The 23,809-nt window shown below is 41.8% G+C and overlaps 1 protein-coding gene across 1 annotated transcript in view; it reads left to right on the top strand.

Moving 5' to 3' along the window:
• Nucleotides 1-23,809, top strand: part of LOC134395538 (contactin-6-like) — a 278,197-nt gene that overhangs the window by 171,298 nt on the left and 83,090 nt on the right. Inside the window, exons 6-7 of the mRNA XM_063121702.1 lie at nucleotides 938-1,141; nucleotides 4,135-4,237. Coding sequence (XP_062977772.1) covers nucleotides 938-1,141; nucleotides 4,135-4,237 — 307 coding nt within the window. The remainder of the gene's footprint in view (nucleotides 1-937; nucleotides 1,142-4,134; nucleotides 4,238-23,809) is intronic.

Raw genomic sequence — 23,809 nt, 5'->3', positions numbered from 1 at the left:
GGCGTGCAGAAGCTTTTCCATCTCTAGTCATGCCCTTTGTCGCACCAAAGCAACAAGCCAAAGAAGGGGGAGGAGAAACATTGCCAAGCATTATGTAATCATCCCCCAAAAAGCAGTATGAAGACAGAAGATTCAGAATAGAAGAATAACCTTGTGAACTTTCTCAAGGGTAATGTAATCCACCCACTTACAACACTGCACTTCCGTAGACCTAATTCTAAACTAGTTTTACATATGATTTTTAATGGTACTTTTAAATGCATGAATGTCTGACTGCCTAATAATTGTATCTGATATAGGGGTCCTGGTCTCTACATTGCTCTCCTTTTTATTACCAGGGCTGGTTCCGACATTGGTGTATGTCACTGATACTGCTATACTTGATTATATTCAGTCAAGGGTATGAACAGTCTGTATTGGGGAGAAATATTGTGATGGAGCTGACTGTGAAAATCTGGGATGGCCCAAGTCATTATTGATTTTTGTATTCAATGAGTTCAGAATATGTATGTGTGAATTGCTTTCCTTCCTCCCACCCCAGATCACTGGCTGAATTTTAAAGAACTCTACCTTTTATGATTTCAAACTGTAACATCAGTGCATCTATTTGCTCCACTAAAATCCATTCTCATTGCAATAGGCAAATGAATATTTCATTTGCCATATCAAAGAGCTTTAGCATTTTGACATTTTTATTTTCATTTGAAGAAAAGAAATCACTTGTTGCAGGAAGATAGAAGAGAAAAAGTTACCTAACTTGAAGCCCTATATTTATTTTATCTGAGCTACTTTGTTTAAGACAAATAAAAATCATGGAGAATAATATATATATATATATATATATATATATATATATATATATATATATATTCCTTTAGTGCTAACTCTCAGAGCTTTGTTAGGAAAACATGTGTAATAAGTGTTTGATGTTTTCCAGATTTATCCTATGCTTGGATTTTCAATGATAATCCCTTATATGTTCAGGAGGACAGTCGCCGATTTGTATCTCAAGAGACAGGAAATCTATACATCGCCAAAGTGGAACCTTCTGATGTGGGCAACTACACATGTGTTGTAACAAACACAGAAGCAAAACAAAGTGTGCAGGGCCCACCCACGCCACTTGTGCTCCGGAGTGATGGTAAGGGCTTTTTTGGGAGGGGGGTTACAATCATCATTGAAGTAAATTATTATGTAATTGGTATGACCTGTCAGTTTTGAAGCATTAATCAATCACTGTAGGATAGCAGATGGATTTGTGTTACCCATTGGGCCTGTTCAGACAACATGCTAAGCCATTGTTAGGCCGCTAACCCTTTTGCAGCAAATGGTTAGTGAGTATGTTTAAACTGTGGTGATGTAGCCACCCTGGTTAGGAATGGTTCACATGACATGGTAAGCCATAATGTTTATCTTAAAATGCTTAACCACCGTGGTTTAGCGGATAATCTGAACAAAGTCTTTATGCTAACAGAGGGCTCCACTAAAATCCATTCTCATTGCAATAGTCTATACTTTGGATCTGCTTTTCATGGTAAATTGAAGTAAATTCGTGGTTTACAAACATAGAATAGTAGAATTAGAGGGTCCTAAAAGGCCATCTAGTCCAACCCCCTGCTCAATGCAGGAATCCTCATTAAAGAATTCCTGATAGAAGGCTGTTCAGCTGCATCTTGAATGCCTCTAGGGTGGGAGAGCCCATGACCTCCCTAGGTAATTGGTTCCATTGTCGTACTGCTCTAACAGTCAGGATTTTTTTTCCTGATTTTCAGCCAGAATCTGGCTTCCTGTAACTTGAGCCCATTGGTCCATGTCCTGCACTCTGGGAGGATCGAGAAGAGATCCTGGCCCTCCTCTGTGTGACAACCTTTCAAGTATTTGAAGAGTGTGATCATGTCTCCCCTCAATCTTCTCGTCTCCAGACTAAACATGATAGGGCTTTGTTTCCAAACCCCTCATCATCCTCGTCACCCTCCTCTGAACCCCTTCCAGCTTGTCTGCAACTAGTACCTCGCACAATTTGAAAGTTATATTAATGCATCCCAAAATAGCATTTGTATTTTTTTTCCCTTTGTTTTTTTTTGCAGCCAAATCACACTGTTGGCTCATATTCAGCTTGTGATCTACAACAATTCCAAGATCCTTCTTGCTTGTAGTATAGCTGAGCCATTGTCCTTTACCTTTTTTCCTTGTTGGAATTGTTTCCATTTGAGCCTTTAGACTTTTTTATTTTTTATTTTAGAAAGCTTGAGTGAATGAGTGTTACAATTGGGAATAAATGCACTTCAAAACTTATCTTAGATTACTGTGTGCCATTAATTCTCTCAAAGAATTCTGGAAATTCTAGCCTGGTGAGGTGCTAAGGTCCTCTGTTAAAGATTGCTAGTCCGTGCCTTACAGAATTAAAATTCCCAGGGTTTCCTGGGAAGAGCAAACAACTATCAGACCAGTTTGTAGAGAAGATCTGACATGGTGAACCAAACACATTGCAATAGAAAGAAGCACGCTGAAACGAATCCTAATTCCCATACTAATGTGATTCTTCCAAGGATGTTCAAATTCAGATGTGACAGGCTTCCATTGTTCAAATCTAAGATGCAGAAAGCTAGATTTAATCCAGCTTAGTCACTGAAGTGAAAGGCATCCTTTTATAGGGAACTCTTTAATTAAATGTTCACAGTTGAAAATACATAGTTGAGAAATCCATTAGCAAAGGTTGTTTTTTTAAAAATAAAATAAAAATGGGATTACTTCCCCCAATCTTTGGTCCCTCAGGAGTGATAAAACAGCAACAAATACTGCAAAGTATTGTATTCCCATTTTATAAAAACAATAATATGGAGAGAATAGTCGGTGTGCACAATGGTGTGTGTGTGTGTGTGTGTGTGTGTGAGAGAGAGAGAGAGAGAGAGAGAGAGAGAGGGTCCTTGGGATCAGGGGCTACCCTCTCGATCCAAATGGATATGGGGCTATGCTGTAGGTACAAATGGAAAGCATTTAGAAGGAGGCAGATTTAGCCTCTCGGCCTCTGTATGTTCTGAGTTCAATGGGACATACTTCCAGAAAACTATGTAAGATTGCAGAGTTAATAGCTGGGCTCACACAACACGCTAACCCACCCACTGTTGAACCATGGGTTATCGTGTTGTCTGAATGCAGCACATATTGCACTGGGTGGATTATCGTGTTGTCTGAATGCAGAGTATTTCCTGTTGGATTGCTCATTAACCATGAAGGGTGGCTTGTTAACCATCCTGAACAACCCAACAACATGCCATGGGTTCTCAAGGTTGCTTGTTCAGGAATAATAAACCACACTGCATCATTCAAAAGCCACCCTGCAGAAAACGTACTGCGGTCAGACAACACATTAAACCATGGTGGGTTAGGTTGTTGTTTGAACCCGGTCATTATCTCCTTATTCTTTCCATAGCACTCAGACACTTGTAGCTGAATGTGCAAATTCCCCCTTTCGATAATGACAGGTGATAGGAAAACCTTATCCATAGTGTTTGGTCTTGATGGCTATTTCATACATGCATAAGTCATCACCTGATATTGCAGAATTTAGTGATGAACATGTCAGTATGAACTCATGATATAGAGGCATTCTCAGCAGTAGTGTTACATTCAGGCATTTTCTCCCTTTGAATACTAATCAAACCTTAAACATCTTCCAAAATCAATCCCAGGATTACGTTTGTGCTGGAACAGGATTTAGTTGGGAAATCAAGCTTTTAAGATTTGGTGGGATATTTCTTGCATGTTTTGCTGTTCTGTTCAACAAAACTTTAAGACTGGATTCCATACTATGATCAATCCATTTTGGGGGGGGGGGGTGTTTAAATAAGTCTAATATGCTGTCTAACAACTGCTAAATGCTGGCCACTTTTGATAATCTGGACCAAGAGGTCAAGGGAAGCTCAAAGATGTGATTTGATTTGCGGACTCCATATTGGACACTGCACTCCAGTGACGTTCCCTACAGTGGCCTATTCTTGCTCTCACCAGAAGACATTTACTCATTTCCATGGGAACAAGCAAGACCACAATGTTGTATTTTACACTGATATTCTGTGGTAGTAGACAGGTCTGAAGCACAACTGGAGCACTCGCTGTTTTGATGTTCAACAGGTGTAATGGGGGAGTATGAGCCAAAGATTGAAGTGCGTTTTCCAGAAACAACACAGGCAGCAAAAGGCTCGTCAGTTAAACTGGAATGTTTTGCCCTTGGAAAGTAAGGCTTTTCATCTTTTCTTTTTTTAAAAAAATGTAATGCTTGCTTGTTGTAATAAAATAAGGTCATTTCTCAAGCAGTCAGCCAAATGGAGGTATTGATTTGGATTTTAGTAATATCCCTTGTTTACAAAAAAAGAAAAGAAAAAAAGATTTAAATATTACTTTAGCTGGGAGTCAAATTGGTTTTTGACTGATCTCACCAAAGCCCATCCCCTGCTCTCTCCCTGGTCTCAGGCTGAATGCAGCAGGTGAATTTTCAGCGAAGTTGTTATTTTTTTCATTTCAGCTTTTAATAAGTTGTTAGCAGTTTCCTGATAACTAAGCCTACACCTCAGCTTCCCCAGCCAAGTGTTAATTCTTTCCAAACTGTAATTTCTCTTTCTGAAGGAATGCTGATTTTTAAGAATGCATGGACACATACACAAACATGCAAAAGGTGTCCAAAATTATGCATGCGATGGTGAAAATGGATAGGGAGACATTTTTCTCACTCTCTCATAATACTAGAATCCAGGGTCATCCCATGAAACTGATTGGTTGGGAGTTTCAAGACAGATAAAAGGAATTTCTTTCTTTACACACAGTGCATAGTACAAGATGATGGCCACCAATTTGGATAGCTTTAAAAGGGGATTGGACAAATTCATGCCGAAGAAGGCTACCAGACATTCAGATAATCAACTAAGGTTGTCCTCCAACCAAATGAGACAAAATGCACGGGCCTTTTCAGTGGTCACACCCCATTTCTGGAATGCTGTCTCCAGAAAGTACTTCTTCAAACAGCTTGTAATTAAACTATGGAATGATGTGATGGCCACCAATTTAGATACCATCAACCATGGTATCTTTCTGGATTGTTCAACTAGATTGGCCTTGGGAGGCACGTTTTTAAAGTGGTTCCAGTCCTTTCTGGGGGAATGATCTCAAAAGATGGTGCTGGGGGACTTCTATTCTACCCCATGGCCATTACCCTGTGGGGTGCTGCAAGTTTTTATCTTGTCCCCCAAGTTTTTTTAACATCTACCTGAAACTGCTGGGTAAGTCGGCAGGAGGTTTGGGCTGAAGTGTCATCAGTATGTGGATAATACTCAGTTCTACCTCTCGTTTCCATCTGCACATCCCAGGAAGGCTGTGGAACTCTTGAACCAGTGTCTGGAGGCTGTTTTGGAATGGATGAGGGTGAACAAGCTGAAACTTAATCCAGACGAGATGGACGTACTGTGGGTGGGAAAACCAACTACTGGGCCATAGCTAGACCTAAGGTTTATCCCTGGATCGTCCAGGGGTCAAACCTGTTCATCTAGGTGACACACAGGAGATCCATTGCTCAGACAGGGGTGAACCCTGGATGATCTCAGGATAAACCTTAGGTCTAGCTGCAGCCCTGGTCTTAGATAGAGTTGCACTCACCTTGAAAGACCAAGTACCCAGTTTAGGAGACCTCCTGGAGTTTGAGCTAACTGGGGAAGCCCAGGTTGCTGCGGTGTCCAGGAGTGCATTCTACCAGCTTAGGCTAGTACACCAGCTGGGGACCTATCTGGAGAGGACAGACATTGCCTCAGTTATTCAGGCACTAGTCATGTCCAAGCTGGACTACTGTAATGCGCTGTACGTGCGGCTGCCTCTGAAGACAGTTCAGAAACTTCAACTGGTGCAGTATGCGGCTGGGGGGATTTGATCATGTGCCTATATTGTACCAGCTGCACTGGTTACTGGTGTGTTTCTAAGCCCAATTCAAAGTGCTAGTTTTGGCCTTTAAAGCCCTAAACAGTTTGGGACCAAATTACTTGAAGGACCACCTTCACCTATATCAATCTGCCTGCACTTTAAGATTGGAAAGAGAGGCCCTTCTCATTTGCCCACTTGTGAGAGCAATTAGGTAGGTATCCACGTGTGAGAGGGCCTTCTCTGCAGTCGCCCCAAGCCTCTGGAACAACTCCCATCGGAGGCCCGCCATGCACCATCCTTGCAGTCTTTTAAGAAGGCCTTAAAAACATTTTGTTTCACCATGGCCTTCCCATGATTATTGCTGCTATTGTTGTCCTGCTAGTTTTATTGTTGGCGTCACTCTTTTAATAGCTATTTTATTGTGATCATGTTCTATTGCTTATAATATTTTAAGTGTTATTATGTATTTTATTGTAATAAGCCTCCTTGGGAGGGCTTCTGCCCTGAAAGGCAGCTAAGAAATGTTTTAAATAAATAAATGGGGTTCGACAAATTCCTGGAGGAGAAGGCTACTAGTCCTGATGCTGCCTCCAGTATCAGAGGCAGTATGCCTATATTCACCAGTTGCTGGGGAACATGGGCATGAGGGAGTTGTTGCATTCATGTCCTCCTTGTGGGTTTCCCATTGTGGGCAGCTGGTTGGCCACTCTAGAATGGATGGACCCTGGGTCAGATCCAGCATGGCTCTTCTTATGTTCTTACCCTATTGGTGGCAAATCCTTCAATAAGAGAACCATGCTAACCACTGCAATCATTTCTACTGCCTCAGATCATATTTCATTTATGTAATGTTAATGGCTTTTAAATGTAATGTGAGGGAAATAGCTGCATACCTATGCTTCTATGTCTTAAATTTAATTTCAAATAATTAGTGTAAAGCCCGTGTGGACATGGGTGCTAGTAATCTGAGAATGATTGGATAAAAATATGTTTGGCCATTTCCCTCATGACTGGATCAACTTTATGCAGGATCCACTGATGATTTTTTTTAAAAAAAACAACCTGACTTATTAAATTTAAATGAATTTTTAAAATAAATCTACTGCAATACTTCTAAGAAGACAACACTAAGGATAAATGGCCATTAGGATAAAACAGTTAAAACAAAACAATTAGCCAAATCCGTCTCATATACAAATGAAGTGGGTGGAGCAATGGAAGAAAACAAAACAAAAATTAGCTTAGTTGCTGTGATACACAGAACCAGCACTAAGACCTGTTTTTTAAAGGTGAAAATGATAAATAAATAAATAAATAAATAAATAGAGCAAAATCTGTCTGTTACACAAATAAACCAGTAAAGGTGAAAACAAAACAAAGAGGTTCTTTTTAAAAAGTCCATTTAGCATTTCTTTAAGGTTGAGGTCAATAACATGTGATGTCAGATCAGGCGCTGTTTGGTGCAGAGCGAATAAGCCAGCACTGAACCATAGAGCAATAATAGGAGACTGTTTGGCATGGAGCAAAAAATAGCGAAGGCAAGTGGCTCCGATTTCATTCTGGGTTTCAGTCAGAACCAGCAAGGACACTGAAGGAACTATCCCAGGTGCTGAATTCTATAGTCAGAACCAAATAAGAGGCAAAGTAGCACAAAGCTTTCATATCTCTGTAAAAAAGAAAGAAAAAGGGTTGTTATTATTATTATTATTATTATTATTATTATTATTATTATTATTTATTTATTTATATAGCACCATCAATGTACATGGTGCTGTACAGAGTAAAACAGTAAATCATCTCTTATCGCAGCACTACAGCTGATGATACAATGCCCACAATGGACAGTAGTACTAGCAATCTCCACACACACCCTCAAATAATGCCCCTGCATCATGACCTATGTACCATTCTATGGGACAAAAGAAGACCCAAAACAGTAGCAAAGCACCTCTTTGTTTTACCTCCTCTCCTATTCATAAGCCCCCCCCCCCCCACACCAAAATGAGCAGGTATTTTCCCTTTGAAAACTAGGGAGCTATTTTACTGCCTGCCCCGCCCCCCCAAACTGATAAAAATATCTGGGCTGGATATGTTGTCCCAATATCTTTTAAAAATACAGAATCTTGCCAGTCAGAGCTTTTCTACATGAGGCATTTATTGTGCTCTGTCGTGGCTATTTACAGGTTCTTTAGACATTGGGGGAAATGCAGTGCTAGTTGTGAAAGCAAAACAAAATTCATTCCCTCACTTGTGTAATTGTGTTATTCTGCTATAGCACAGTGCCCACCCCTAGAGGCTATGTAGCGGGAAAAGCATGAAAGGAAAAATTCTTTGCATAGAGCTCCGGCTATTGGGCGGTATGGAAATGTAATAAATAAATAAATACAGCTTGGATCACAATTCTGTGACAAAACCAAACATGGATACAGTGGATTAACAGCTTCATGTAGAAAAGCTCCCAGCAGTTCAGCAGAATAATTAGGGGCTAGATTAAGTGCCCCCCTCCCAGATTCCACCATCCTACCAAATAGCTGATGAATGGATTTCAGCTTTTATCAAAATCTGAAATGACCCTAGACCTCATCACTCCACATGTGATAGGATTCACATTCCTTTAGTATTCATGAACTAGCAGTGAAAGGCTGCAGCCACAAAGAACCACAAAAAAAAGGGAAAAAAAGAAGGAGAAACACAGAGGCCAACAGAACAGATTTATCAAACTTTAAACAGTCCGTTAAGAATGCAAGTGTATGTGTTACAAATCTGGTCTTTGCTATGTGTTGTTAAAATATAGCTCCATTTCTAAGGAAGCTTTTGGCTGCCTGTTTGTTTGTTTGTTTGTTTGTTTATTGTTATGCTGCTCTTCAGTCAAAACACTCCCAGAGCAGCTAACAAGTATCAATAATCAGACAGCCCCTGACCTCGGGTTTGCAATCTAAAAAGACACAAAAGGAAGGGGGAGCATTATGCTGAAGCTTGATTCAGTTGCCCAGATGGATGGGAATCTATCAGTTGGACTCAGGTTTGCACTGCAACTATTGTCCATCTGGGCTGGCCATTTCATCTTTTCTTTTTTGCCTCCTGCATTTCCTTTTCTTTTGAGTTCAAGCCTATTGTGGAGTGTAGGTGGATAAATAATGAGACAGACAACAATAGCTGGGTTTAAACAGGGCCACATATTTATTTAGCGATCTGCAAAGGGGGTTGAAAGCCTATCAAGCATCCAGTATGGCCTGCTTACAGGCCCCTCAGGTTTGGCGAGACATTCATGGTCTGTGGGCAGGCACTGCACCAATTGTGTTCCCATGGGCCTTCCTTTGTGGGGTAGGGGAGCCTTCCTTTGTCACCCCCAACTCAGAGTGAGTGAGTAGGGTTAGCCCCAAAGGTAAGTCTTATCTCCCTAGCTAGGCTGCTGGACTCAAAGCTGGGTGCCTTGGACTTACCAGTCACCTTGAGCAGTGCCCATGAATGCTCACCAATTCAGAATTTATTTATTTATTTATTTATTTATTACATTTTTATACCGCCCAATAGCCGAAGCTCTCTGGGCGGTTCACAAAATCCCTCTGGATGCCCGTAAATGTGACTAAATTAAAGCAGATTAACCTATTAATACTTCCAAACTGTCTTACTGTGTGGAGTAGGCGAAAAAACCCATGTACAATTCAATATATAAGTAAAAAATTCCTACTCAGCCCCGTAAAACGCAACCAGCAAGCCCACACTGTCTACAGGGAGGGAGGGGAAAGAGGAGGTGGGAGGGGGTGAGTCTCCTTTTAAAGTCTCTATACCCCCTCCCTTCCTTGAGGCCCGGATGTGCCCTACCACTGGTAGGAGGACACGTCTCTTCATCCCCCCAACCCACAAATGCTTCCCCACGCCCAGGCCAGGCTGGGCATGGCAGAATAGCCAATCTCTTTCTTCTCCCATCCCCTCATACACTGTCAACAAAGAGGATTTTTGTTGACACCCAAAATTTTATTTATTCATTTATTTATTACATTTTTATATTGCCCAATAGCCTAAGCTCTCTGGGTGGTTCACAAGCTCTCTGGGCGGTTGTTCTGGATGGGTTCAATCTTTGGTTTTGTACCTCTAAGAATGAGCAAGGGGGGAAGAAACTTTGGATCCATTTCCCATTTTTATTATAAAATACACTTCTTACAGCAACACATCAAAATCTAACTTGCATAACATAACTTTTTAAAAAAGTTTCTTGTTATTATAAAGGAGAGCATTGATACTGGTTTCAATACATTAAAAGGAAATAGCATTTCCTAAACATTTATTATTATCAAAATCCTAATAGTCTAAAAGTAGAACTCCTATCTTAAGTACCAAATTTTCTATTCAGCTCTGAACAGTCTGCTTAGCTGACAGGTTACTCTAACCTGGAGAGCTTCTAGATGGAAAGAAGTAAGGAGGATGGACTCACTTGCGCCTGGCTCGTCGGTCACTTGCCAAGCTGCTGCCCACCCCCTTAGCAGCATTGCACGAGCTTCCTTGAGGCTCAGCAAGTGTCCAAAGAAGTTATGAGCCCATCTGCCCTCATCCAGAGCCTGCATTGCTGCATACAATGGAAGCTCGTGTTTCCCACAATTCCTAAATGGGGTGAATGAGAGTGGACGGCTGCCAGGCGCTTGTCAGGCTGCATGGTGCGCTCAAAGTGTGAGCCCGCAAATGTGCTGCGGTCCAGCAAACTGGGTCCAGGGGGGCGGATGTGGACTCTGAGACCCAGTCAAGCACCCACGACATCCCTAGAAAGAAGCTACCTCATTCCAAAATCACTTCATACTTATATGGTTTCTGTGTAGAGACTATGGCATTGCTAATATTATCTATTGTGTAGCGCCTTGTCTAATTATGTTCATGCAGCAGATGATGAATGGAATAAACCAGATAAATTGACTTAAATGGGTTATGCGATTAGTCACAACTTCATTTGTCTGATTGGTGGAGGCATAGGGCATGGATCCTGCCATCAGACAGCCCAACCGCTGTTCAATTTCCCTTCCTGGCCCATCTGCCAGGACCTCCCCTTTCTGCCCCACCCCCGTTGAGCCAACCAGCCTTTCAATTGGCTCAGCGCTCAAGCCATTGAGATGTGCCACTGCTCCTATGCAGTCACCACTCCTACCAGCTCCCTTCCTTTTCTCTGCTGCCAGCCATGTGCACACCCACAGAGATGGCTCCTTGGCCAGCGGGGAACTTGGGTCTGTCCTGTGTATTGAGGCTCACAGTGTTAATTATTTCATTGTGTTTTGTCACTGGCCACCTTGTCCCTTTCCACTAGTTGTGCAAAGACACCATGTTTGGTATTTCATTTTTCTGTTTCTCTGGAGTTCTTCACATGAGTGATATAAGGCACGCTCCTGACTGGTAGGTTGACCATATGAAAAGGAGGACACGGCTCCTGTATCTTTCACAGTTGCATAGAAAAAGGAATTTCAGCAGATGTCATTTGTATATATGGAGAACCTGGTGAAATTTCCTCTTTATCACAACAGTTAAAGCTGCAGGTGCCCTGTCCTCTTTTAAATCTGGTCACTCTAGTATAGGTCCTGCAGCTTTCACTGTGGTTATGAAGAGGGAATTTCACCAGGTTCTCCATATATACAAATGACACCTGCTGAAATTCACTTTTCTATGCAACTGTTAAAGATACAGGAGCCCTGTCCTCCTTTTCATATGGTTACCCTACTGACTGGCCACTTACGGAAGTTGCAAGTCCTTTTGATGACATCATCAACCTCCTGCATGTCTCCCATGCCTTCTGTTGATTATTCCATTCTAAAAAACAAACAAACCCTGAATATCCCAAGATTGCTTATCATATGCTGCCGAAGTTGAGCTAGAAAGCACCCACTAAAGGGTGCTGTCCCATTCAAGGCTATGAGCACCAAGAGGAGGGGAAGTGTTCAATTATAGACCACATGGTCGCCCCTCTCCATCTGTGTAATGTAGCCCATTATAATTGAAACAGGAAGAAAAGCTATAGTAAGGCAACGTGGGTTCCCTTAATCTAAAGAAGGCTCTTTCCTTTCTTACCATTTTAGGTTTTGCTGAGATTTTTCTAGGGCAGTCTTCCCAACCTCATTCCCTCTTGATTATAACTTCCATCACCCCCCCCCCCACACACACACACCTGATCAGGTTAGATGGGGATATTGAGAGTTGTAGTTCAAGGTAACTGGAGGACATCTGGCTGGGTAAGGTTCTACAGTATCTGAAAGACAATTTCCTTTTAAATATTTAGATTTTTTTTAAAAAAAGAATAGAAGTAAGTAAGCATTTTTTTTAGAGAGCCATTTTCCTCAGAGAAGTTTCCTTATACATTATAGAGGAAGTATTGGAAGGATATTACAGTAGCAAAGTGCTATTTCAGTCCTGTCCTCTTCTCCTTCCTTGTTATGAGTGAAAACACAAATTGTGTGCATTATCTCCTAGTGGGATTAGTTTCAAAAGTTGAAGGTCAAAGGATTAATTTAGCTTTTGCTGTCTTTTATATTATTTGACAGGAAAAGACACAATTATAGTGAAGTACCTGACAGAACAAAGACCAATTAGGGAACTGAAAAAAGACTTAGCCAAATTATAACCACAGCAGGGCTTAAAGTTTTTAAAAGAATACAACGTAATAGTCCACTAAAATCACAATTGGAACTGAATTTGCCGAGAAAACAATGTAATGTAGAGACAGTGAATCAACTTTAAATTAGCCCAATCCTAGAACTATTACCCAATTAAAGAATTCTTTGTTGACTAATCATCTGAGTTTTCAACAAATATCCCACTGAATATAAATTTGCATAAATCTGAGTATGCACCAAGTAAAATATCAGGCTACTTGGGAGGAAATCTGACAAACCTAGAGAAAATATAACTTTGTAGCCTGCTGGGAAGTACCCAGTATGATGTTTTGCCTTGGTGGTTGTCCTTTCTCCTTGCTGAGCTGTCTTCTCTTCTGCCAAGAAAAAAGAACTATTACTCCACTCGATCATCAAGGCAAAACATCATACTTGATACCTTCAAGCAAGGGACAAGACAACAGAGAATATCTTCCAAATATTTGGCATTATGATGCTTTCTGAAACAGTCTGCAGAAAACAGTTGAATTTTTTTGTAGTTTGGCCCCACCCTTTTTGCTTTCAGCCCCACCCACCACTGGACTGTGGCCCCTGAGAGCTTCTCCAAAATGTCATACGGCCCTCGGGCTGAAAGAGGTTGTGCACTTCTGCAATATTGAACCAGACCGTTGGTCCATCTAGCCCCGATTTGCCAGTGGGTGTTCAGGGTCTCAGGCAGAGGGTCATTCACATCACATCCTTCCTGATCTTTCAAAGCAGATGACAGGGATTACACTTGGGCCAGTGGTGAGTGCATGGCAGGTACTCTACCACTGGGCTGCGGCCTCTTTTCAGGTGCCCCATGCACCATCGTTGCACTCCACCATAATGCCCAGTGACTGCTAGTTATCATCCTCTTGTCTACCAGCAACCTCTCCATCCTTTCTCTTATTCTGGACCCCACATGCTCCTTTCAAATGTAGCTGCGCAGCCACTCCTTTCTTCCTGCCTGGTTAGGTCTTTGTTCCCCCACGTCAAGGCTGCTGCTTGCCCTCCTGGATTCCTTCCCTGCCTCCTTCATCCTCTCTGTCTCAGAGGAGATGCTGAGTAAGCTGCCACAAGGGAGTTCAGAGAAACCCAGAATAGATTCAAATGAGCTTGAATTTCTATGAATCCGACCTATGGATTCCACAGTACTGGCCTTTCCTGAGTAGCTTATGGACCAGTTTTGAACTTCCGGGTGGAGGAGGGAACTAATATGCATAAGCGCTAATCTGCATGAGTGCATTAGAGCAAATATGCTAATCTGCATTGGTTAACTAATGAAGTATAACATTGATTAACTAATGGTAGAATAAAATTCTGGTAAAGACTATCTGACTCTGTCAATGAGAAGATGATGGAATGAAAGACACCTGACAACCCACAGTTTTCACAAAATCCATATATCCCCAGCTGCCACACACACTCCTGTGGGTTTGCCCCCATCACAGGACTAAACACCTTTGTTTGGGAGTAAGGCCTTAGCTAGACCTAAAGTTTATCCTGGGATCGTCCCGGGGTCATCCCTGCCTGCTCCCGGGATCCCCTGTGTGTCATTTACATGAACAGGAATGACCCCAGGATGATCCTGGGATAAACCTTAGGTATAGCTAAGGCCTAAGTCCCATTGGCTTCATTTGGGCTTTACAGGCATCTAAGTTCACTTAGGACTTGGGCCTGAATCAAGCAGAAGAACTGGGAGGCTGAATTACTTAATTATGATGCCCGTTTGGAACTTAATTCTTTTCCCATGTCAGTGTTTGACGCCAAAAGCAGCAACAGCAGCAGCTTTCTAATCTCTGCTTTGTCTCATTTGTTTAACCAGGCATGGTCTTAATTATCTGTGCTGTAAATTTAATTTTATTGTGAGGCGCCCTGACACAGGTGACATGAATGATGCAGTGCTGATACTGTGTGATTGACTGAGTGTTATTCTACATGCGCCTTCATTTGAAGGAAGAGACACTGTTTGCTTATTGGCGATTCCTGTGTTGTTTCAGTCAAACTGAAATTGATGTCCACTGTGACTAGACTTGTCACTTCGAAGAAAATATTTTTCTTCTTCTCTTTTTAATTTTGTAACTTATGGATTCCTCGGCCTGCTGTCTGTTGTGCAGAATATAAATAAAAATTGTGACTGCAGCTGGTGTGTTCCTAGGTGCTTTGCAGCTTTCGGGCAGACTAACCATAGATTTATCTTTACAACCATAGATGCACATTTATGCGCTGTGGTCACTTATTTATGGTGAAGCGTGAGGGAATCTTATCTATAAGCACAGCACATCTGAGAACATGTTGCTCACTGTAACACAAAACTATGCATTCATCCTTGGCTTTGAAGGCTTTGTCAAACAAGGAGCAACCCAAGGAGGAAACATGACACCAAAGGACAGTGTGTGTGTGTGGGGGGGGGTGAATTTTGAGGGGAGGAAAGGAGATGGATGTGAAGGCTTAAAACTCTCCTCCCCATGCCTGGTTCAAGGTTAGGGCCCCGTGCATTTACACTAAAGTAAGCAAAATAATGACTGCTGCATGCTGCATATTTAATGTTGCATATACTTTAGTCCTTAGATTCTATGCACACGTTAATATTTTTGTTTCAATATTCTATATATGATATTTTTAACTGACAGCTAAATTGCAATGACATATAGAATTTAACAGCACAAAAACTGATACACTATATATTATACCCAGGAAGTATGTGTGTGTCATGTATGTCCCAAAATGTTTACCCACTCCACATATGGTACTGCCTTAATGCTGTTCATCCAGACAGGTGTTTGTGTATATGGATCAGACAAAATCTAAAAACATGAATTTTCGGGTTTAAATAATTTTAAAGATTTTAATAAAAACATAGGTTTATACCAACAACTCCCAGCATGCCTTGGGTGGGAGGCCAGACTTACTGGCCTTTGGCGACCATTGTGATTTCTAAAGTCAGTCAACATAAATAGGCTGCATCCATTTGCGGTGCTTCCTCCCACCTGCCACGTGTGGTTTTAAAATCATAACTAGATACAACAACATGTCTTTGAAAGGCCGAATTCTGGACATGCTTAAAGGCACCCCATCCTAGTATCACTGTTTTCTCAGAAACTGAGGGAAGCATGCGCACAGCCTTCACACTTAAGAGGGAGGAAAGGAAAGGAAAGCACTCTGTGTATGCCCAGAAACAAGCCTGATGAAGAGGGGCAAGTGCCCAGCCCAGTCCCGGCCTGAAGGGAGAGTGCCTGGGCTGGCTGAAGCAGAAGGGAAGGAGGTCACAGCTCTGAGCCCATCACCCACGGCAATGACCAAGCTACCAGTGAGTCAGTCAGCCAGCTTCCTTAGAGAGAGGGGGGTGGGGTGGGGGTGGGGAGAGACACTAATTTAATTTGTTTTAAAGTTATCTCACAGACCTAGGACTGGCCTACCGTGCAGGGTTGTCATGAGGGTGAGAGAGAAAAAAAGAAATGAATTTAATTTGTTTAAAGGTTAACTCACAGGCCTAGCTACTTTAAGATGATTACCTCACAGGCATATATCTTAGGGGTAGAAACTTGAAATTTGGCACATTGATAGGTCTGCCTGTACAATGTACCAGAAAAATCTGAAAACATTACATGCCATGGGTAGAACTCCCAAGAGTCTTCTCTTGCCACCAAACTGTGACTCATGGTCATGACCAGAACAAATTGCTATTATTCCTTAAGGACATTCCATAAATAAAATTTCTTCAGGAGGAGCTATTGAAAATTGCTTTTTCCCCTATGTGACTCCATAGCAGTAGCATGTTATAAACACTATTCATGGACCCAAGCATTGATGGGCATATGAGTATATATATATATATATATATATATATATATATATATATATACACACACACACACACCATAGTGAACTTTGATATAGTGGGTGTCTACCTTCAAATAATAGTTCCCATATCAGAACATCTGCCAAGGAAGCGTACCATTCCTTGGCCTTCTCCCTGGAGGAGAAGGCTCTCACTGTCTACTAGTCCTGTTGGCTATGTGAAACCTCCAGTATCAGAGGCAGTAAGCCTATATTCACCATTTGTTGGGGAACATGGGTGGTAGGGTGCTGTCGCACCCATGTCCTGCTTGTGGGTTCCTGCTCAACAGATGGTTGGACACTGTATGAAGAGAGTGCTGGACTAGATGGACCCTCGGTCAGGGCCGGCGCTGACATAGAGGCAGCTAAGGAGGCGGCCTAGAGCGCCAAGCAAAGGAGGGCGCTGAATGGCACTCCCAGAAGCCACTTTCCTAGAGTGGCTTCCAGGCATGCCATTCCGAAGCTGCTGCCCCGCCCCCCCAACCCCAGCATCCTGGCTTTGAAGCCAGCGCCCACTCCTGGCTTCGAAGCCAGGACACTGGGGGTGGGGGGTGGGGCAGCGGCTTCAGAACGGCACACCCGGAAGCCACTTCTGGGAGTGCCGTTCTGAAGCTGCCTCCCTGCCCCCCAACCCCAGCATCCTGGCTTCGAAGCCAGGAGTGGGCGTTGGCTTCAAAGCCAGGATGCTGGGGCAGGGGCGGCTTCAGAACAGCGCACCCGGCTGGAAGCCGCTCACCTGCCTAGGGTGCAAAATAGTCTGGCACCAGCCCTGCCCTTGGTCTGATCCAGCATGGCTCTTCTTATGTTCACATGGAAATGCTGTGTGTTATACAGGGGTCTGAGGCATGGTCTGCAGTTCACATGGGACACTGTTGGACTTCATCACTGTCCGATGAACTGAGTGTGTCCTAGAATGCATCCATCATTGATTCCCATGTGGTGCATTGTAGAAGAAGATAAATAGTTGTGTGTTCAAGCTGTTCTTCTCATGAACAAGTCATAATAACCACACATAGAACTCAGTGTTCTTTGCAAAATAGTTTGTATATCATATTTGACAATATTGATGATTGACACTCAAGAATACGTAATGTTAGATATTACATGTAATTGCACATGTCTATCTTATAGCATCTGACATAATTTTGTAGCATTTCAATATAGCGGATATGCATTGCATGTCTAAAACTGACCCATAGGTATTTCAGACATATTGTTTCTGGTTGTAGACTTTTTTATTCACATTCAAAAGATTTTAATAACTACCACAAAATCACATCCAGTTCCAGGGAGGAAACATACAATACAGTCCTGTGTGCAAAGGATATTTTTCTGATTATATTATTAGAAAAAAAACACCTATACACTAGTGAGTATGGGACTACTTACTAATGAGTATTTGTAGAACTAAGGTCATAAAATGGGTTCTGCCATTAATTCAAACCCCATATTTTTCCACAGTGCTTAAATTATCACATAAAACACTGGCACTTTTATTAAAATGAACAGTAGCAAAAAAATCTTTCTTTGGGTATGAATTTTTAATGCATTCATTTTACAAGGGTTCATTTTTTTTCTTGTTAAAATATTTTCATTGTTCAACTCTAATGGATCACTGCTAAGCAGGCCCCTTGTAATGAATGGAGAGTCATGTGTCATGTGGGCAAAGCTTTTTTGAAACCAAAGTGTAATTCCATATCTGTTTACTCAGAATTAAGCCCAACTAATTTTAGTAAGGCATTTGTGCATAAGGAAATTTAGGAGTGCACCGTTTTTTTCAGATACATGAAGCCAGATGACTGTACCCAAATTGTTTCAATAACAATTAAAGCAGCCGTCTCCAACCTGGTGCCCTCCAGATGTCTTGGACTACAATTCCCAGCATTCCTGACCATTGACCATGCTGGCTGAAGTGCTGCTGAAGTCTAGAGGACACCAGGTTGGAGAAAGTTGGTATAAACCTTTTTCCCATATGGTTCAACTACAAGGAGGAAGGTATTGCTGTTAGGCTGAACCACATGAGGGAAATTATTGTACATTCATAGGCAATTTAGCTGCAGTGATTGTGTTAAAGTAGAGTTAAATCACTAAAAGAAACTGGCAAAAATGATTTTTCTTCAAAGACAGTGAATAATGATCTACAAAGTCAACTGCAATGAACTATCTGAAAAACTAATATATATATGTACACTATTTACACAAATCTAGTTCTCATCTACATATACTTATCATATAAGAGATAGAAGAGGGCATGGTACATTGAAGTTTTACATTCCAATAATAAAGAATACAGAAGATAACTGATATTTACAGATTGACCAACCTGTGTATTTCTGGTAAGCATCTTTTGCACATGCTTACCCATAAGTCAATTTCTGTTCCATTTCTGCATCAATCTATGGGTTATTTATTTTTTTAATCTACATGAACGTTAACATTTAAATATGTAGTTCAACGATATTTTTCTGTCAAAATACACATTTTATAATGTATTTTGAAATGTATTTTGATGCCCTTTTTTGATCTGAAAACTGCATCGGAACATTTGGGAAATGTAAAAGTGGGTGTGGTGGATAACTCCATCTTGATGCACACATTAGTCCAGGTCAATTCATAGAACCTGATCAGGTCAGTTCCAATCAGAATTCATCAAATTCATCAAGTTCCCTATTGATATTACACTGCACTTAATTTTAAAAGAGCTCACCCTGTAAAAAATTGATGGGAATTGTCTTAGGCCAGATCTACACCAAGCAGGATATAGTGGTATGAAAGTGGCATATAAGAGGCAGGAGCCACACCAAGCAGGATATTGCACTATGAAAGCAGGATATAGCAGTATGAAAGTGGTATGTGGTATGTGTCAATGGACCTCAACAGTTGTCAGTGCATTTCAATACCACTATAAAATAGTAGTGTGGCTCCTGCCTCTTATATACTACTTTCATAGTGCTATATCCTGCTTGGTGTAGATCTAGCTTATCAGGTAAGATTTTTCCTTGCTGTGCAGGAACAAGGTGTACAAACTCTTTGTACTTTCTTTTCTTCCTCAGCAATGTCACACCAAAATACAGCTTCCATATTGTTCTACTCCAGGTGATAAACAAGCTATTTTAGCGACTTGTACTTATCCTCTAGGTAAGCAATGTGAAAGCTCCATTTTGGCTGTGACATTGTTGCAATGGAACAGGAAGCCCACAGTTCTTGTGCATCCTGTTGCCCTTGCACAGGATAACATTAATGGATGCTCAGAGTTAATAGCTTTGTTATGGTCAAAGGACTTAGGAGTTCTGTGTTGATCCACATCTCAACATTCACTTCCTGTGCAGCGTGCACACAAGTTCTTACGCATCACATTCAGTATGAGTCATCCATATTTCTGCACATGCCATCCTGGCCTAAGTATTTCTGAAGTGCAAAATATATTTTCCTCTTCATGCTAGGTAGATTCCCATTTCTCTACATTTGTCCAAACTGGGGTTATGACAATTTTTCACTGTTTTAAGATGAAGGAACAATGCTTATGGGTTGTATCCAGTGCCAGTCTAAATTAAGTGCCATTCATTTCAATATTTCTTTTTCTAAGTAGGACTGGCTAACATTGGATACAACACTGTGGCCATAGCTAGACCTAAGGTTTATCTCTGGATCGTCCAGGGGTCAAACCTGTTCATCTAAGTGACACACAGGGGATCCAGTGCTCAGGCAGGGGTGAACCCTGGATGATCCCAGGATAAACCTTAGGTCTAGCTGTGGCCTATGTTGTGAGCTGCAGCAAACACTGGGTTGTATATAAAATGGGTGTCTGTCTGCCAGTGGAAAGGATGCTGTTGACAGAATGGATTTCCCTCCTCCTTGCATCCCCTATGAACCTTCAAATTTGCTCAGAAGATTGGGGGATTTGGGTGAGCATAGGAATGTAGAGGAAAGGAAAAAAGTCCCATTGTAACCCATTATTTGTAACCTAATATATGAAATCCAGTGCATGGAGCCAGAAAAATTCTAGAACATTTTACCCAGCAACATGTCCTGGTTTATCTGGGAGCTTACTCTGTAGTGCACGTTGTTTATGAGGTCCAATGACTCTTGCTCCCTGCGTTGGATTACTTACACATTTCCTGCTGCTCAAAATGAAGTTGCCGTCCTTGTGAAACAATAAAGCACAGCTAAGAGTTTATTAAGCTACTTATTTAACCAAAGCAAGACTTATTCAGACACTGGCTTTCATGTGTTGGACAGCTTTGGTCTCATGGAGGAGAAAACACACACAAACACAAAGAGGGAGAGGGAGACAGAGAAGGAGAACGACAAGGAAGAGGAGAGGGCTTGCTGGGAAAGTTCCCTGAGGTAGTAATTATTAGTATTTGGTATGGAAAAGGAAAACAAGAAGACAGCCGCATCACAGGCCCTAGTAAACCTGAGTTGACAGGTTGACAGAAGAGTCCTCTTCTCATAGAGTGCTGCGTTGAGCTTTGATGGCTCAATGCCAACTTTTTTAATTATTATTACTATTCCAAAAGTTACATGAAAGGTTAAACAAATTTTTCAGAGGTCAGAAAATATCTAAATGGTTCATTTGCAGGTAACAAAATAAAAACTAGTTTCTCTGAATCCCCCCTTATCTTCTAAAACAAGTATTTTTTAACTTCTTTATAGGGGGTGGGTGAGTTTTGCTACTATTGTAAAATAATAATAATAGCAGCAGCAGCAGGATAACCACTACTAAAGAAGAATTCTCTCAAGTGGATGATGACTTTGGCATTATTATATTTATGTATTAGTAGCACTTATACATCTCTTGTAGTAAACTCTCCAAGCAGTTCACGTATCAATACTAAAAATCACATTTAAATACACTATTTCAACCATTTCAACTAAAGTAACAATACAAAATAAACTATTAAAAACAAATCTAACTGCAATAACTATACAAAAACATTAGATGGATAGGAGCCATTTGCCCATAGCTAAATATGTGGTATTGGTAAAAAAAATTAAAAAAAAATCCTGTAATGCTCTCATGAATGCCACCCACGATCTATATCAATCTACTACATGTCTATTCCAATTACATCTTTTATTTGACCTGATCACAAAATGTTTCACTGTAAGAAAGATTATGACAATTTGGGGGAGGGGGGGGGGAAGAGTTCCAATTAGAGCAATCCTTCTTGGTAGCAAAGTATGGATACCAATGCCAAGGTCTAGATTAGAAATGAAAAGCAGCAACTCACAGTGAAGGCCTTGGCTGCTCATAACTCAGTGGCAGAGCACAAACTGTTCATGGATGCAGCCTCTGGTGAAGTCCCTGGTTTCCCCTCACTTTCCTAGATTTTGGGCTTAGCTAGACCTAAGGTTTATCCCAGGATCGTCCCAGGGTCATCCCTGTTCATGTAAATGACACACAGGGGATCCAGGGAGCAGGCAGGAACAACCCCGGGATGATCCCGGGATAAACCTTAGGTCTAGCTAAGGCCTTTGTTTTTTCCAAGTTCTAGGGCTAGGGCAAACTGTTCCCTCTTTGAAAGTTTTCATGGATAAACCAGTAGTTCTTCAATGTTAACACTCCATGCAACTGCCTGAACTACCTATTGCAGCCTTCCCCAACCTGGATACTTCCCAATTTGTTGGAGTGCAACTCCCATCATTCTGAACCAGCATGACCATACTGTCTGGGAATTATTAGAGTTGCTGTCCAAAACATCTGGAAGGCATCAGGTTGGAGAAGGCTGACCTATTGGATTGGTTTGATCTGGCCCTACCTAACTCCGCCTTTTTAACAGGTTTGTTGTCACAAAAATATATTTTTAATTGACTTTCGCACCCTAAGGGCCTCCAAGATGAAACATAATTTTAAAACAATAGTACACAACAAAACAAGCAAGTAAAACCAGAAAAGAAAAACCTGAAAATACCAAATCAGGGAGCAGAATATGAAAAGCCGAGCAGAACTAAAAAGTTTTTACAGCCTCCGTAAAGCTAGACAGCCTTGGAGCCAATCTAGCCTCCATAAGAAGGGAGTTCCACAATTGTGGTGCTGTTACCGAAAAGGCACTGCCCAATGTGTGTACAAGCCTAACCTCTCTTGGTGGTAGGACATATAATAGGGTATTCTGATGAGGATGGCAAATTTTGGGCAGGCTCGTATGTGAGGAAGCAGTCCATCAGATATCCTTGCCTTAAACTATGTAGGGCTTTATAGATAAAATCCAGCATTTGGCACAAAAACAAATTGGAAGCCAGTGAAGTTGGTATAAGTCCAGGGGTCGTCTATATGCATGCAAAGCCCTGTGGTGGCATGAATCCACGCTGCATCAGTTATTGATACAGCCACGTATTTGTAGCAACTGTGGGGCTTTTCCGCAAAGCTGAGCAGTAAAAATGTTGGGGACTTACCCCAATTTTTTCAGTGAGAGCAAGATCACTCTGGCTCTTCTGCCATCTGAATTCACCCTGTGAATTGGGGTGGGGGGTGGGTAGGGGGGTGGGGGGTCCTGGCAGAAGGTGACAGGCAACTGGTCACTGGAAGCCAAGAAGAAAGCAGGGGTGGCTCCAGTACCTGGATGACCACCAGAACCCCTGCACTGTTTCCTTGGCATTCCTGACGCCACCTCAGGTAAGTAAACCACAGGGTTTTGGGGAAAACATGGTGCCAACTCTGCACTGTAAAGGCAACCCCCAGTATTATATGCTCTATAAGTGCACACAGCCTGGCTGCTACATTTTGCACCAGCTCTAGTTTTTGAAAACTCTTCAAGGGATGCCCCATGCAAAGTGCATTGCAGTAATCGAACAAGTAATTAAGGATCACAGATCCTCCATCTCCAGGAAAAGGTGGAGGTGGCACACCAGCAGAAGCTAACCAAAGGTGTTCCAAGTCACAGCAACCATGTGACCCTCCAGGACCAATGCTGGGCCCAGAAGTAACTCCAAGCAACCTGGCCCTTCAGAACCATCCAGGGCAGGCTTGTCTATTGTACTTTCACTTTGCCTGGATTGATCTTCAACTACGTAGCTCACACCAGAAAACAGTGCAGGATTTCCACAGCCTTCTTGGCATCAGAGGTAGAGCTGGCAATCATCAGCATAGTGAGACCTAACCCTCAAACTTCAGAAGACCACTCCTATCAGCTTCATATATGTGTTAAAAAGCAAAGAGGGAAATGGAGCATTGTGGAACTACATAGGCTAAAGGCCAAGGCTTTGACCAATACCTCCACCCCACCCACCCCAAATCCACCATCTGGGAATTTTCAGCCAGATACAACAACAGCTAAATGTCCCAGAAGAACACCATGGCCAATGACATCAAATCCCGCTTGTATTCCTGGCTAAAATTCAAACTTCCAATAAAAAGCCTCAGGAATGATACATTGTTGGGAGTGGGTAGTTTTCAGTTTGTTTCTATCATTTACCAGTCTGGAGATCTGCCTTCCTCTCCAAGCGGTATTTCT

The sequence above is a fragment of the Elgaria multicarinata genome, chromosome 3 (genome assembly GCF_023053635.1).
Source record: "Elgaria multicarinata webbii isolate HBS135686 ecotype San Diego chromosome 3, rElgMul1.1.pri, whole genome shotgun sequence".
Taxonomy (NCBI): domain Eukaryota; kingdom Metazoa; phylum Chordata; class Lepidosauria; order Squamata; family Anguidae; genus Elgaria; species Elgaria multicarinata.
This window is presented reverse-complemented; position numbering and strand designations above follow the sequence as displayed.